At 46.0% G+C, this 17,843-nt stretch overlaps 1 protein-coding gene across 1 annotated transcript in view; it reads right to left on the reverse strand.

Annotated features, from left to right (window-relative positions):
- Positions 1 to 12,896: 12,896 nt before the first annotated feature.
- Positions 12,897 to 17,843, reverse strand: part of SAP30L (SAP30-like) — a 6,971-nt gene continuing 2,024 nt past the window's right edge. The window contains exons 2-4 of the mRNA XM_010002125.1: positions 16,157 to 16,279; positions 14,856 to 14,954; positions 12,897 to 13,025 (exon numbers count right to left, since the gene is read on the reverse strand). Of these exons, the coding sequence (XP_010000427.1) occupies positions 12,897 to 13,025; positions 14,856 to 14,954; positions 16,157 to 16,279 (351 nt within the window). The remainder of the gene's footprint in view (positions 13,026 to 14,855; positions 14,955 to 16,156; positions 16,280 to 17,843) is intronic.

Below are 17,843 nucleotides of genomic sequence, written 5' to 3' on the forward strand. Positions count from 1 at the left end.
GGAAAGAGTCCTACGCTGCTGTAGGGATAACCTGAGGGCTCTGCTGGGAACACGACACTTTCTATTCGAAGCTGAGCTTTTGCTTGTGACCAAAGGTATAGAAATAGTGATGCGACATCTATAAATCACTGACACATCGACCAACCCCTGTGTGTGCAGCCACAAGCACCAAAAATACACCAGCTCTCCCCAGAACAGCCGTGGGGAAGCAGCTCGGGTTTTATAACCACTTTGTATGAGCGTAAAAATGCAGACAGACAAACAAGGGGGCACAGACGCAGTGACATTATAGCCCACAGAACAATCAGGCTGCATGAATCAGCTTTCCCTCCCTTTGGAGCTGCTCCTCGGCTGCCTTCCCAGCCCCTGATCTGTTTTCTGGTCTCTCTGAATGAGGCTGAGATGGAAATGGCCTGTCTGAGCAGAGCAATGCCCGCCCTGGGATTCACTTTTGGTCGGGCTATAAAACACGTAGCATGGCACCAAGACAATGAGAGAAGCTAGAACAGGGCTTTTCTAAACCCAAATGCATTCAAGGAATAATAATAATAATAATAATAATAATAATAATAATAAAAAAGAAAAAAGAAAATATATAGAAACTCAGCCCTAAATATCCTATTAATTAGCTACGTTTCACAACCCCTGAAAGGGCTGGGTTTTTTACAGGAAAGCTCCCAAGCCATCACTAACACTGTAATCCAGTGCTCCAGGATTGTGTCCAGCCCAAATCCTGTTTACACACACAACTCTTTATCCCCATAACACATATGGCAGCAGTTGGGGCTGCCCCTCAGCATCGGATGAGAGAAAGGGTTAAATGGAGACCTGGGACTTGCTCTGCTATGTGAGGCAAGAGGACTCTGCACAGGAGTCACAGCTTCAATTCCCACAAACCAGATTCCATCTGAGACATCAACTGCAGCCTGTGGACCCTTCCCTACCCCACCAAAAACCTCTGGTGGTTTTTCTCTTGGGGGTTTCCAGTTTTGCTTCCAGGAAGGGGACACCCTGCACAGCCAGAGCAATGTTGCATTTCTAGCCACTGGTTTCTGGCGGTGGCACCCGCTGGCTACAACACTCTGGGAAAGTTTTCTCCCATGTTAATCTCCCTTGCTCCTTCACAGGTTTCCAAGTGAAAATGCTGTTTCCACATCTGCAGAGTGAATCCCTACCCAGAAAGGGGATTTTTCTGTGAGATTAGATCAGTATTTGGGGAGGGGAGCTGTGAGAGAACAAACATTAAACCCCAGGGTTTAAGTGGTCCCCAAAATGCACACTTGGGAGGGGGTGTTTTTGCAAGCAGTGCAGCTTCATCCCCACCTCAGCACCACACACACACTGCTCTACTGCTCTGGGACAGGAAGGTGTGTCAATGCTGAGCTTAGCACGGGGTCCAGCCTAGGATGGGGTCACCCCTTCACCCCCAAAAGAAGAGAAGCCGCACGGGGGAGTGAATCCTGCACAGGAGCAGCTTCTCTTTCTCAAGCAGCAAATCTGAGCATCTGGGAGAGCCGTCAGGGCTGCCAGTGCCAGCCACAGCAGCAGGAAGGCAGCAGATCCTTCCCACACAGGCTTCCCCTGACCTCCCTTCTTTTTTTTACTCAGAAAACTGGCTGGAAGGATGGTTTGGCCACCAGCTTTGGATTTTTGGCCATCTGAGAGCCTAGCTGAGCATCCAGGGGAGGTGGCCCCACACACACCTACAGCTCGACCCTGCCGTGAACTTGATGCCGTTGGGAAGCAGCAGCTCCCAGCACGCAGGCTGGAGGCTGCAGTTGCCTGGACAGAAGCACACGCAGAGGGATCACTCGGCCCTGGGGCAACATCATACGTGCTGCCTCCCTGCTGCTGGAATCCAGTCACCTGGGATGTCAGAGGGGACACATCTGCCTGCCCTGCCCAGCCGCTCGCCCCCCTGCCTGGCCAAGGGGGCAAGTGCTGGGGGCAGAGGGGTTGCTGAGTGCTTCCTACCCCATGCTCTGCACCTCTGGGGTTTGGCGTGCAAAGAAATGGCTCCTCTTTTGCCTTCACATACTTCTCCCCTCCTGCCAAGCCCAGACCTTGCTTGTTGTTGTTGTAGGTATTTATGGGCCTGTTTATCTGATCTCGGGGGAGCCTTTCCTTATCTCGGAAGCAGCAAGGGAAGGGTTACACTGGACAGCTCTGTAGACAGTATGGAGCCAAATAAAATACCAATCTGACAAAAAAAGAAAAAAAAAGGGAAAAAAAAGAAAAAAATGAAAGAAACACCCAGCCCCTGCCATCATCACCCAAGAGTGTGAGGGTACCTGAAGGAAACCTGTAAGGTCAGGGGAGCATCCATCCCATGCTTCTGCACAGCTCCACTTCCCAGCTCCCAGGACTGGATCATGGAAGGGATCCAGCTCCACACGCATCTGACACAGCCTGCCTGGGCAGGGGCTCAGGGAGCAGCCCCCAGATGAGCCTGGTCCTGGCTGTGGGCTGGCACCCAGCTCAGCATGTGTCTGCCCCTCCAACAGCTGCTGGCTCCAGGTGCACAGCACAACCCTGGGCAAGAGATGCCCAGGCACCCAGCAGAGTGCATTTTGATGCCACTGAAAGAAGGAAAGAAAAAGGACCATACTAAGTTTCAGGCTGGTTATTCAGAGGTTGATGACAGCCAGGGCTGATCTGTGGCACAGTATCCCAGTACCCCACACTTTTCAGCCATGATGGTGCCTTTGCTATCTCCTTGGGGTGAGCATGGAAATGTCCTGGTCCCACATTTGGAATGAGAGGCACAGCCAGTCCCCAGCCCTAGCAGGGACTGGCTCAAGGTCACCTCGAAGGTCATGGCCAGGGCCAGAGTGGCTGCCTCCTGTCATGGGGCCTCTCTGGCTTGGACCCAGCTCGTGTCTGGTGACTGGGGGAGGCATGGAGCAAGGGGGCACTCCCTGGACACCACACTGGCAGGGAGCAGTGAATCCCATCCCTGCTCTGGCCTTTCCAGATCCCAAGGGCACAGCATGGCTAGGCCAGAGTGGGTGGGACTGGTTTGGGATGGGGCTGGATGGGATCTCCACTCCTACCATGCCAAGCAGAGGGGCAGGGGAACCCCATGCCAGGGTGTCCTGTCCCTGTGTGTCACCCCCCCACACCCCCATCCAGCCTGCACCCCACTCTAATTATCTGCTTTTAAGGAAGTGCCTGACAGTTCTGGCCATTTAAGGTAGCCCCAGCCCCTCGCAGTGAGGGTAATTGGGCCATAATTTGTTTTCGGTGTCAAGATGGCGTCAAAGATAAGACAAAAATCTCCAGGTTTGGGGGCTAAAGAGACAGGAGAAATCCTGACCTGGGGCCGACCTCAGAGGAATGGCCACAAGCCCCAGTGAGCAACATGGCAGGTGAAAGATTTACTGCCAGGGGAGCTTTTTGATCCTCTCCCAACACTCGGAGCCTCTCAGCCCAGTTGCTGGCTCCCAAGTCAGACTGTCTCCTGGGAAGACTGCTCAGGTGAGAAGGTTTTCTGTCCAACAGAAAGCCCCTTAGCTGCAAAGTTCATGACATGCGATAGTTCTTCCTCAAATCTCCATACTTCTGGAGTCACGTGATTCTGAGAGCCCTCTAAAGAGAGCAGCATTTCCAACCCATAGCTATAAAAATTAACTTCAGGTATGGGAAGACACTGAAGCCACAAGGCAGACAAAAGCTTCTAACTTTTTCCTTGTTTACTTGATGTGCTTTAAAGAAAGAAATACAAATCCTCTGGGTTTTCACCCCTATGGCTGTCCCTGCCTGGGTCTGCAAGCACCGAGCTCTGCCCAGGGTGTATTTCTCCCTGCAACTCCCTGTGCTGGGACAAGACAAAAAGCCCTACACACCCTGGGTCAGCCTTGCTAAGATCGTACTTCAAACTCCTCTCACAAGACTCCCATGCTTGGTGTGGGGTTAACAAAGGTGCTCACCATGGCTTTCTGCAGAACAACCCATCCACGTCCTGCTTAGTGCTGGAGAAAATGTCTTTTGCAGTGATGACACCTTGCTGCCAATTTCCCACTGGTCTTCTGTGACATCTCAGCACGGCTCCCGGGTGAAGCTACATGATGTGTGTGACACAGCAGCCCACTAGTATCCCACACAACAGCTGGGGTAAAGGTCCAGGATGGAAGCAGACTCAGAGCTGGGGCTTTCTGGTGGAGGGCACGTTGCTCAGCAGGACCCTGTGCCATCTCTGTGTGGTGCTGGACAAGCTCTGTCTCTTCTGGTTACTCCAAGGCTAAAGTGCAATAGCAAACCTGGAGCTGCCACATCTCCAGGAGTGTGCAGATAGGAGAGGCCAAGGAGCCAGATGGACCTCTTGGAGCACAAGTGGGAAGCACAAGCTGGGAGGAAGATATTTACTGGTGAGGGGAGAGCAAATTATGGCCATCACCTGAGAGGCTTGAGCCGAGGGACTGCAAAAAGCATGTGCTTGGAGCCTCACTGATTGCTTGTGATGGATCCCTGAGGTGGGGAAGGTCCTTGCTTGCAGAGTTTCCTTTTTCCTGCTAGTTCTTTTGCGTGAGGAATTCAGGTTCTGACCACCCTGAAAGGCTTTACAGTAACCAGAGAAGCAGGGGAATTTATTGCGTCACTAGCAGCTGAAAGCTGAGGAATTGAGAGGAAAAGGGATTTTTCATTTTTTTTCCTTAGACTGCAGCTACCTTGACAAAATTCTCATGGCCTGTAACTGACCCACAGAAGCAGCTTGGGGAGGGGTGTGGGGGGCCAGAGCAGGCTGGTTTTATTGTCTCAGCCAGGGGCTCCTTCCCAAACTGAGAAGCTGGAAGAAGTTATGAGGCTGAGCCAGTGCACAAAGCTTGCAGCAACCCCAAAACTCCGTCCTACGCAGTTTAGTTCCCATGATTTTGGTCCTGTGTCTGATGGAGAGTGGAAGGACAGGATTTGCACTGAAGGTCATCAGACGGATTCAAACTCAAGCCTGGGCTGTTGTGTTCAACAACTCACCCTACAGAACATCCAGGAACAGAGCCAGCTGCCACACCCAATGTCCCAGTTCTACACCCAATGTCCTTTTAGGCTCCTATTTCTAGGAACCAGGTATGAAGTAGTCAAAAGGCCCTTGTAGAGATACCTTTGTTAGCCTGCTTTGGGAAGTGCATGAGGGATGTGAAGCAGATGAGCAGCAGGGAGGAGTAGGGACAACAGGATCAGGAAAAGAAAAGAAGGGAGCAGGACTTGCCCATGGAGGTGTCAAGACCAGGAAGAGACACACCAAGTGACAAAGAGCCTCCTGTCTGGGTTATTGCTAATGTGATGCCCATCACTGTGCTCTCAGGTCCCATGGCAGTCCTGACATGGGAGGAGAAGCAGCAGAAACATCTCAGCTACCTGAAACTTCCCTCTTCCCCTGTCTTGTCTCTGCTCTTCCCCACACATCTCGGTGCTCTCTGCTGAGGGTGCCCCAGTGATCACAGAGTGCTTCCTGCAACACACAAAGGGAACAGATCTTGAAGAAAGTTCCAAAAACAACTAAGTAAAAGCACATTAGGGGACTTTGAGGTACTTGAGGAAAAAGCCAAGACTGCCTGCAAGTATAAGAGATGTGCAATTGGCTCCAGCTCCTGGCCAAGTGAGACTACAGGCTGGCAGAGCCCTGCAGTCACCCCTGGTTGGATATGGGGGGAGTAAAAAACTAAATTTAAAAAAAAAAAAAAAAAGGAAAAAAGAAAAACCAGCTCTAAATCTCTGCTCTGCACAGCCACATCTCTAAAACATAAAAACATTAAATCCACATTTGCATTTTTTCCCTGTTCTCTGCACTGCCCTTTCTGCTGGGGAGCAGAGAAGCGGAGCCTGTTTTCCATCAGCGCAGGGGAGGCACCAGGACAGCTCATGCCGGGATCACACGTGTTCAATTTCAACGTCCAACCAGGGAAAAAAAAAAACAAAAACCCACCCCAAAAACCCAAACAAACAATTTTTATGATCTCCACATCCCACAGCAGCATAATCCTGCTTCCGGTACGTGCCAAGTAGAGCCAGCTCCTACCGAGGAGGCATCTTTGGGACAGAGTGGCTCTGGTCCCCAGGCAGCTGCGCGGGGCTCAGAGGTGCCGCTGCAGAGCAACCCCCGCCCGGGTTGCTGAGCTAACACTGCCCTCGCACGGCAGCAGGGAGCGGGGAGAGCGACGTGCAAGTTTCAGGCCCATCAGATCAATCTGCTGGTCGCTTAGTTTCTCAGTGTGAGCTCGTTAAAAAAGACCGAACAGTTTCTTCCTTGATACTGAGCTTGAAATTTCCTGTGGGTTTCCTGGCAGGGAGCAAACATGGGTCTGAGCAGCGTTATTCATCAGCCTATACCAATAAACTGGTGGTTTGTATCACGGTTGTTTTCATCACACCTTCTCATGCTAAAGGCAGTCCCTGCACAACAGGACACTGCTGTCCTTCAGCGCCCCTGTCTCTCCTCCCCGGGCAGGACATCTCTCACTGTGCTGGTAGAAGGTTCCACACTCACCAGTTTGGGAATGCAAATGACACAGTTTTTCCCCTTCCACTGGCACAGACTGGCTCATTGCAAAGGCCTCCAGACACATCCCCAAACGCAGGCATGAAGGACATTGGGATCCATTTCTTCAGCTCAGTCTCCCCCAGCCTTCCAATACATGAGGGTCAGTCTTTGGCTAAGAGAGCATTAGACTCAGACATAACTACTGATCACTTCTCCCTGCAGAGTAAAGCACTAACACAATTCCATTCAGTTCTCTGAGGCCTCTTCCCTGCATTCCCTACTCCCTTACTACTGAAAGCAAATACCCTGGGATGTAGGACAGGAGGGACCAAGTGTCTCTTGCATCACTGGAAGGGTAAGTGGCCACATTCTGCATGGCTGGAGGTCACTGTACAGCAGCAACACAAGCTGCCACTCTCATTCCAGAGGGCATTCTAGCCTTTGCTATGAACTGAATGATGATGAGGATACAGGATAGTTGGCTGTAAGACAGCACCAAGGAGTAAGGATACAGGAAATGTGGAATTGTTTCAGAGAGAATTATCTGTGCAAATCTTTACTGCACAGTGTAATGTAATTTGACAGTGATAAATTCAGGTCATGTATTTTGACTGTAAAGCTCTTAACTTCCTATCATCCTCCTTCATGAGAGCCCAAGTGTCTGAAAAGCTACACTACAACCTCTTTCCTGGCTAAAAATCAAGGCTAAAGCAAACCTCAGTCAGTGCCAGCAGAGCCTTAGGAAATGCCATGACAGGGTTCAGGAGAACAAGTATTCAAGCCCCCATTTCTGTCATCACTCACTCCCTCACTGCAGAAAAAAAACCCAAGTGTGGCATCTCTGCCTACAGGCTGATGGTCAGGAGGAACAGTAATATGGGAAAAAGAAATTAAAGCACAGCACGGAAAATGATGTTGCAGCTTAACTGATTGAACACAGGGATGCAACATATCAGCATTGCTCTGGAGTAGCACCCACCTTGTCAGCTGGGCATGCAGCTTGAGCTCTGGACAGCATGCATGAAACCTAGCCAAGGGGGTACTTGAGGAGGAGGAAGCCCAGGGTTGAACTAGACATGAAGAAGATTCATTAGGAAACACGAATCAAATGAAATGCTGCACTTGATTAACTGCCTGTGATAGAAGGGGAAAAAAATAATCCTCATCATAGAAAAGTCCAGCACTGCCCAGAACACAAGGTCATGTGGATCTCCAACAACCTCCACCTTCCTTGTGAGTCACCTTTTTGTTGCACCTGAAAGATTCCGTTATTTGCATCCACACAACACAGGTTTGTCACAAAATACCTCATCACCTGAGTCTTCTACTTCAGGCTTGACACATCATAGTCAGCAGAGCCATTCTCCCCTCTGTCTCTGCAGTATTTTTGGACCTGGAAAGGTGGGTGGGAAATTACAGTGAATCAGAGAAGCTGAGCACAAAACATCCACACAAAGCAAAATGCCATTGGCTCTAGAGCCAGAAGGTTAAGGGCAGCAAGGGAAACAGAAGGGAATGCAGAATGCAGGCCTTGTTGCTAGATAGATCATTTATTAAAGTGAAATTCAGCATTTTATCTTTGTCAGACAGTACAGAGTTAAAGTCTCATACACAGTGGAAGCAGGACATTTCCTACACCTCAGAGAAATGAATTCTACAGTTTTTGCTATAAGTTACTAAGTTGCTTTAACAATACACATTTATATTACACAGTTAAAAATACAAGGTGTCCCAAAAACATTTGGCATAAGATCAGCACAACACATGGAGGCCAGAAACAGAAGAGGGAACACAGTTTTTCTCTCCCAGTAAGCCCGCCAGAAGACTTCAAGCCATTCTGCAAGTTACCTGCTCTTAGCCTTCCCTGCACTCCAGCTGTGCCTAGGACAGGAGGAACAACCAGCCCTGTTACAGCTCAGCTAAGGAAGAGGCTCCTGGAGCTTGCAGATGTACAGGATGGCCTGCAGAGTTGCTTGCAAGAGAAGTTCAGGTTTAAGGCAGGAGCCCCCTCCTCCCCTTTCTTCAACCATTTAATTCATTCCAACCAGGTGTGTTCACAGGCAAGTCCATAACACAAGACCAGGGACAGCTGTGAAAGGTGCAGGGAGTATCTTGCACCCTAACAGTTCATTTGCACTTTGAAAGTGAAAAGTGAAAACTCCCTAACTTGGTAAGTTAGAGATGGCTAAAGGGCATCAGTGACAAGAGGAGTGAGGCATCAATAACATTCCTTCACCTTTGGGACTCTTCAGTCAATACTCTGGGCAGTACCAGGACTCCTGTACAGGAGGCTACCTTAGACTACCCACTATTTCAAACTGTAGAGGCAAAGTGACTCTAGTGCTCTGGGGAAGTACAACTATCTGCAAATTTAAATAAACAGTCCCCCAGCAGACCATTTCTCTTCCCTTCAACTGCAGTTACTGCTGAAGATCTCCCATTGGTATTTACATTTGGCTCAACCAAAAGACGTAAAGTGCACAGCTCCCCCCTTCTTCCCCTCTCATAAAACATCCATTACAAGAGCTAATGCAGAACAAATCTTCCTCCACGTTGCTAACAGTGGAAGTGTGTTTTGTTCAGTCTCTGTGGGCCATGTCCTGTTTCATCTTCTTTGTGCCATTATGACCCGCTTACAAACTCGCACTTACTGCGGATTATTTTGGCTCTTGATTTCAAAGCCTCTCCAAAGCAAGTTTGCACTTAAGACTAATTTTAAATGGCAGACTTGATATGTTTTGGTCAAGCCTTGTGCTCCAGGCTATCTTGCCACATTTCTGAGGAAAACTGGGACACTGGAGTACTGGGGACAAGTGGTGCAAACCTGCCGAATCCACTTTTTTCAGGCTCAGCATCTAAAGTGCCTGGCAAAAGAAACATTAGCTTTTAATGCAATTGTTTACTTCAGCTTGATATAAATTATACTTTGAGATGCAGAAATATAAAAAACCTGCATTCTAACACAGCCTCCTTGGATATATTTGCACTTTTCAGCCATCACATTGCCACCAAGTCAAGACTTCACATGCTTCCAACTCTCTTCAGTTGAGCTCAAGCCAATAACTACTAGCAATGATTCTTTTTCTTCCCTTAAGGTGAGCAGAGGGTCAGCATACAGGATGAAATTAACCCTGGAAGAGATGTTCCTGCATTATTTGGATTTCCTACTAATGGCTTTGGATCTATCCAGAAGTCTAATGAAGTTAATGGAACTCTTCAATGAGAACTGAATTAGGCAATGGAACTGAATTAGGCTATGTAATGGCTGGAGGGCTTCAAAGACGATCCCTCTGCCCCAGGGTGAATGTCACCTATGCAGGCTTGTAAGAAATAAGCTTCCACTATTATAAATGGATGACATCAGGTCATCCTCCATGCCCCCAAGGCTTGTGCTCCATGGTTCAAAGCTAGACAGAATTTAAGGCCCATCTGTGAAAAGCAAAACGCAAAAAGAAAAAAAAACACATTACTCTTATCATACCAGCCAAAACAATTTGGGTCTTCCACCTTTCCAACAAGTCCCATCTAAAAGTGCTGAGAAAATGTCCCACCTCATGGCTCCACAAGTGTGAGGTTCAAGCACGTTTACTTATAAGTTCAAAACAAAAAGTTGGAAAGTCTTTTTTTTTTTTTTTTTAATTGGCATGCAGCATAAGGAGTCAAATACACAGAATGGTATCATACAGAACGACGATTGCATTGTTGCGTTTTCTGGTTATTAGACACTAAATGCTCTTCAAGAATCACAGGCACCCTGAACATGGATATTGCTACTGAATCGACGTGTGATCTCAGTTCATAGCATGGGAGCCAGAAAGTGGCTGACCCTTCCAACAAGACATGGGCTTTCTTTTGCTCAAGGCGTTTTGCTCTAGCTAAGTTGAGAACAAGGTAATAAGGCATTTGCAAAGGTTTATAAGGCCATGGGGTCTGACAGCCAAAGATCCCTCTGTTTCTTTGGTGTCTTGCCTTTCCACCTTATAAACAACTGCTAATGGCTGGTAAACAACTCTTCATCACCATACTTCACTAAGAATTATTTGTTTTTTCAAAAAAGTATAATTGCTTTAAGAGTGAAACGAACAAGGATCACATTTCACATCAATTGACTATTTTCAGGAAAAAAAAAAAAGAAAAAGAAGAGTTTCCTGGATACCACTCTGCACAAAAGCATTCCAGTGAATACACCTGAACAGATGGAACCTGCCACCGTATTTCCTTGAAAAGAATAATTTTGCTGCTGGTTGCTAAAACACCCCAACAGATTTATTTACTCTTAGAAATAAAACAAAAGAAAATACAACAAAAAAAGTAAATCCCAAACAAACTACATTTTTACAGTTTTGGTCTAGAAGATAACAACGAGGCATTGCCCTCTCAACTCAGAAACTCATTTTCCCTTGGTAATACCCTCTGATTACATGAGCACTTTGAAGACTACCATGCAGTCAGAGAACATACCCTTTTAGCTACCCGTCCTGAATGAGAGAAGCCAGATCATGTTGACTGATGTGGGAATTACTCCAGCCTTTCAATAAGGAAAGGACATGTGTAATTAGGAAACTTTTAAACATTCATTAATTCATTCTCTCCTCATTCCTTGAACCTCTCCTGGCTGACGTTCTTGAAATCCATACTGAATCGAGCAAGGAAATGCTGAAACAACCACACTCCCCAAAACTCTACACATGGGATCTGTACCATAAGAGAGTATTTCTGCCTATGACACAGGACTTGAGACACATTAAGGTTTGTTGAATACATTTTTGAAGTATTACCAAACACTTCAGAGCCAATGTGAACAACTTGCTTTAAACTGTGACTTGATTTTTAAAGAGACCCTGGGAGAGCTTCAGCAAGAGCTTCACTAAGTGAACCCTTCCAGCCCTTTGAAACGTCACACAGTACTAAGATGGGATCATGATCTATGTGTTTAGCTCTTAAAAAATAATAACTCCATCCAGTTTTGAATATTAAAACCTGCTGTTGAGAAAATGCTAGCCAAAGTTTCCTACTGTTCAGTTCGTTGCTTAAGGCTTGTTGAGAGTATACTCTCTATGTGGAGTCTTGGCATCTTATAACAGAATTGAGATATTGGTTAGGACAGCAAAGAAACAGTGGAGCTTTAAATAATGAGATCCCCCTGAACAGAAGTTGAGGTCACTGGAGAACAGTCACAACCAACAGTTTTATAAGCTTCTTTTGCCAAAATAACCGCTATGTTATTTGTAAGGACACCTTGGCTTTAAATAACAAAATCAGAGGGATCTCCTCCTACAGTGGCCAGTCAGAGAGCACCAGTGTGGCACCCTCCACCCACACAGCTCTTACAGAAGCACACGTGATGCTCACAAGGGCGAGTACTTCGATACTTTTAGCACACTGCAAAGACAGATGAAATGCATCATGCTCCAGCCAGGTCACTACCCCAGTTCTGGTGTCACACCCACTGGAATAAGTCTGATTTTATACTAAACAGAGCCCACCCATCTACACAGCAGTTTTGTGATACCTGTTAAAGACTAGCTTCAGTACGGAATTCACATGACTTGTGATTGATACCTGATCTGACAGAGATCAAGAGACAGATGTCTTCAACCATCACTAAGCCTTGAATACTACAAGAATTAAATGAGCATTTCTACCAACGTGATCAAACCCAGCAAATAAGCTACTTTTGCCTCAATACCACATTCTGAGGAAACGCAGAAGTTTTTAAATGCTTACAGACAGTTAGTGAGTTCTTAAATAAAATAAATGAGAAAAAGAGACTGCAGAGAGTTGTTCGGCATCCAGGTCAGAAGGGGGTGGGAGGAAAAATGGTAATAAAAAATTATTTCAGACTAGTGAAGTAGCATTCACTGGAGTAGATTTGGTGATCTGGAGCATTTGTAGAAGTTTGGGACTTGAAGTGCTGACTCAAGGCAAGACAGAAGATGTGCATGTGAGGAGCAAGCTTCAGACAAACTTCTGACCCATGCACCTCAATAACAAATTTTCTCTCTGCTGCTATTCCAGTCCTGTGCCAAGACAAACTGCGTGGTGGTGGTGATGCAGTCTGAATTCAGCAAAAAAAATTCCATCTGTGAGCTGAATTGCACTGAGATGCAGATTTCCAGAAATGGTTTAACACGTTGAGTTGACAAGCTCCACAGTCCTACAGGTTTACTTGGTTTTCCCATTATCCTCATTTCTTGATTCCAATGTGACTTTGAAATGAGGTGAAAAAGTCTTCAGAAACATGCTGGGCACATGTTTTCAAACACTTCTGATAAGAAGGTTTTGGTTTTTTTCTGTCATCCAGACTCACTGCATTTAAAAAAAAATTTACAATATACTTCAACAGTTTTTATATACCAAATATGCACAATACCATCTGCTCCTTCAAGGTCTCTCTTATTCCAAGTCTTGCTAATCTTCATTCTAGTTGCTTGCTACCTTCTGATTTCTGGTCCAGCCTGCTCTTGTTGTTCTTCACCATGTAGATGAAATATGCAAGTGTCTCTTTCTCATTCACAGGAATATTCCTGAAGTGACGACTGACAGTCTAGAAGGACAACATGTAAAGAGACAGAAATTCTGAAATTAAAAAAGTAGAAATAATCAGAACAGAATTTCTCTTCACTTTCCCCAAATGATTTTTTGGCATTACATACTTCTAGTCAAACATGCACCAATTCAAACTGTCAGTCCTCATTTACCTCTCTCTCTTTTTACAGCTGGAATGTGCTTATGAACATAGCATAGTCTTGCTGTATCAGCAGTATTTGCAGCCAACCTGCAAGCAGAGTATGGAAGCCAGAACGTCCTCCTGCCAAAGCAGCACAGCCTCTCCTAAGCAGCACTTCATGCTGAGATTATTTGGAGAGCAAGTTTTCCCTGCATCTCAGTATTTTAAAGGAGAGTGTCAGGAACATCAAAACACTTTGCTGTGTGAACCAGACATAGTAAAGTTTTAGAGTCCAAAGGAAAACACAGTGGATAAGTTTTCACTGGAAGGAACACCAGGGGATTTACAATGGGAGGTTGGAATTTGGTTAGGGCAACTCCTTTCTGACACAAGCCTAAGCCCTGAAACATCAGCTGTTTTTTCCTCAGAAAATAAATGTACAAAAAATCTTGGAGCTGGATGAGATCTGCTTATGACACAGAAGAAGCTCTTTTTTGGTACACAACACAGCTCCAGAACTGGATGTTGATGCAGGCTGAGCAACAAGTTACTCCAAGAAGATTTATGGAAGTTTGAGTTTTCCTTACGGTGGGGTAGCAGCAGGAGTCTAAGAGCCTCAGGCAGCAGTGATTCAAGCATGGGAGCTGGACGAGGATCCAGTGTAGGGTCAAAGCTGCTCAGACTTCACAGGAAATCTGGGAAGTGTGTGACAACTTTAAGTTAGGCTCCCTTTACTTTCTGCTTGCACAGGAGTTCTGTTTTGCTGGGTTTTTTGTTCTTCTGGGCACATTCATGGTAAATTCCCTAAGTAAGTAGTCCTTCATGGCAGGAGGCACCTGAGAGACTATCAACTGGTTAGTTGGAACATGACAAATCAGAACTTCTAATGAGAACATACAGCCATCCTGCTTCCTTCACCTTCCTCCTACCTGCACTACACTACACACTCTTTTTATTCTGTGTATCAATTTCCTACCTGACTTAGGGAATGCGAGCAAGACAGAGTCTTGCTGTCTTTTTTGGTCTGCCAGTTGTTGTTTAAAGCAAAACAGACAGTTTTGGGCAGACAGCTGTGAAAGCCTCAGCTTACAAACCCAACCTCATTACCATTCAGTAACTGCTACATTTTTTTCAAGTTTAGAGAAGATTTCTCCCACATAATGCCTTTGGATCAAGTCAGGGAAGAGAGCATATGCACACCAAGAACAACTAGCCCAAATATCAAAGAGATAGAGAGAGTTCTTTCTTAACAAGTATCCCATATGGTGAGAAAGCAGCAGTAGAGGCACTTAAGGAAAGAGCCTTTTATTGACTTAAAGAATCAAGACATTAGGACGAAGGAGGGAAATAAGGCATCTGAAGACACGGTCAATAAGAAGCCATTCCAACCAATTCCAACAGTGCCTGTGAGAAAATAAAAGCTAACAGAGGCACTTCCGGCGACTAGTAGTGTCTAAGGCTGAGTTCCAGTACAACAGCTATCTCCTGTTAACACCTAAGCCACCGGAAACTAGGTTGTTCCTTAAGGTAATGGATTGCCACTAGGAATGAGAAGGGAAAGGAAGCAGAGAAAAGCAAGTCACTAAAACATGCTTTCAAGAGCCAGCTTTTCAAGAGCACAGGTATTAGTGTGCAAGAAACGTGCACTTCAGCAGAGGAGATAAGCTTTTTGATACCAGAGATGATACTACCTCTGTTGTCACTTACTTCTGCCAGCTGAGCCTTGTTGAGTCCAGGCCTAGTCTGCAACTTGTAATGTCTCTTGTAACGCCGCAGAGTGTTCACTTGGAGCTGGAACAAGTCGACCTGGAAGTGATGCAGAGAAGAAGGGATGAGTGCTACCTTCAGCTTCTCTTGGGAAGAAATGTAGTTATCTAAAAATAACTACTTCTTCCTCAACAGGACTGCTCATTGCCTGCATTCAGAACCACATTGGCTTGCTTTACTGACAAATCTAAGCGTACTTTGCATTTGTTAATGCTAAAGGACCATAACAGCCTCAGGGAAAGACAAAATTTTGTTCTGGTTCGCATGCTGTCAACAGAATTGCTGACCAATTTCTGCTCTCAATTGCACCTCTGCGACCTCCAAGCAAAGAGGAACCTTTCGTTCCCACGTGGTTAAAAAAGCTCACACATGAAATACCAATTTAGCAGTCACCGAACAAATGGCTCATGACATAAAACAGAGAAGAAATGAAATTCAAATACTTCAATGGGAAATGGACTGTTCAAAAGCAAAGGTGGTGAGGGGGGAGGTTACAGGAAGGAAGATGGAAAATGCCACGTTTCATAGAAAAAAGAAATCTCTGCTGGAAGCAAAGAAAATGGCTTTAAAACTGACAGGCTGCAGAGCTCCCTATTCAGTTCAGTGATGTGCATCCCTCAGTTCTTCACCACCAAATACCCTGCCTGCTCTACAGCATCAACACTGTTAGATGCCACCTGGGCCTCCACCAACCATCCTGGCAACTCATGGAAAGCCTGTGTGGGAAAGTTTTGGTGGAGAACTTGGTAGAACAAAAACACAAACAGCTGCAACAAGAGGTCAGGCATCAGCAAGGAAAAAAAACACAAACAAAAAAGCTGCTCTTTTAGCACCTCAAGTGTGGGGACACACACAGCTTTGCTGGCCAAACAGTTCTTGAAGGTTGTTTTTTTTTAAAAAAAAAACACCTTTGTGCCAATACAGGTGGCATTTCCAGTAGAGGGCTCTGCTGACGTGGCCAGAGCTCTGGGCTCATCCATGAACATCACCTCTGTGCAACTTTCTGCAGTGTCAATAGTACCAGAAACATCACCAAAGCAAATACAGAGCACAGTGGCACAGAGATTATTCCAGAGTTCTGTATCACAGGGAAGAAGAAAAAAGCCTTAAAAAAAAAAAAAAAGCCTATTTCTGGAAAATAAAAAAATGTTACAAATTATTGAAGGTATCTGTAAATAGTGCCAAAATTCAACATCCTCAAAATTAGTAAAGCATCCTACACCGACGTGGCACCTACTGACCTCTGGGACATCCGTTTCATGCTCAGGAGAGTCACCTCCATCATCACTTGTCTTCCTCTTTCTTTTGTTTCGGACACTTTGTATGAAGTTCTTGTGAAAATCACAAATATACAGATGTCTCACCTGGGAATCAGAAGTGGTAAAAATAAGCAATCAAAAGAGGTACTGCAGGAACTGCATTCAACAGTAGCCACTTAGACACTGGGGTGAGTGTGTGCATCCTTTAGGACTGACTGTATCAGGACATTAAGGAATTTATAATCTTAAACTCCAGGACTGATATTGTACTCTTGAGTTACAGGTAATTTACATTACAAAGACTAAAGACAAGGAAAAAGAAGGACTCAAGAGCTCCACCTGAACCTCTGCAGACAATGTATTTCTGTTTTATGGTCGCAATCACGTCAGGAAAAAAAAAAAGGGTAATTGTGTGGAGAAAGTCTTCAGGACTTACTACCACAGAACTACCAAGAAAAATGTTATTATTTTCTAGTCTTGTGAACTTTCTGGTTTGAACACTACATAATATCATTAATGCAAGTGTTTAAAAATCTCAATCAAATAAAATCTGGCTAATTACCTCAATTTAAACAAGCAAACCAAAAGCAAAACAACCTTTTCTCTATAGCTTATCTTTCCATGGACCCCTTTTTTAACAAGTATTATCCCAATAGAACCAGCATATAAACAAACAGAAAAAAAAGACCACATATGAAAAACAATTATTTGGCACCTGTAAGACAAAAATATCTTCAGACAACACAGGCACCTGACATTTAAATTCACTTTATGAAGCTCTTTTCATACTTCCCCTTCATTTTGAGCTCATTGGTCTGATTTTGTCTTTTTAGTTCTGAAGCCTCTCACCCAGCAACAAAGAAATATTTCTAAAATGAAAGAAAGGGCTACACCACCAGGCAAATCTGCTGAGGACTCCAAGCTGGAGAAAGACTCTGCTTAGATTTCAAACTGAGTCACCCTCTTCCCGTGACATGATGTATCTGGCTGTGCAAAAGGCACCTCAGCAACTGGGGAAGCTGCCAAACAGATTGACTCAAAACTTCACCTTTCCTTTTTTTTTGTAAACGGTTTTAAACTTCAAAAGATCAGATAAGAAAAGCCGAGCAGAATTCTGATAACCGAGTCACCTCTGGGAAATTCTTCCTGTAACCTTCACGGGCTGCTCTGCTCTACCTACTTCTTTACCCGGCAAAGGACCCGTTTCTATGTGGAGCCGACAGCTCCCGCCTCGTGTCATTAAGGGGTCGGCAGCAAATCGGGCTGTTCCCGGCCGAGCAGCCGGGATCACAACGCACCTCGCCTTGCCAGGTCGACGCAGCAGCTCCTTCCTAACGTTCTGCTTCGCTGCAACGCGGATTCTTACCAATTAAAAAAAGTAACGTCAGCGACACCTGACTGAGATCATAACGCTTAGGGCTGATTTCACCCAGCAGCGTCGGCGGTTCACAACGTGAAACTTGAAATTAAAACGGCGCTGCTGCCTCCGAACCAAAGCCGCTCGCTCCTGGGCTCCCCCTGAACATCCCCTGCCCCCCAAACGCGGCTCCCGGTGCTGCTGGAGGGAAAGTGCCCCAAGGAAAAGCCGCGTCCCTCGCTCTCCAGCCTCCTGGTGCGCTCGCCCTGGCGCGGGGACCCCGAGGGTGGGAACCCGCGCTCCGGGGGGGCC

This window comes from Chaetura pelagica, unplaced genomic scaffold (assembly GCF_000747805.2).
Source record: "Chaetura pelagica isolate M959 unplaced genomic scaffold, ChaPel_1.0 scaffold356, whole genome shotgun sequence".
Classification (NCBI taxonomy): Eukaryota; Metazoa; Chordata; class Aves; order Apodiformes; family Apodidae; genus Chaetura; species Chaetura pelagica.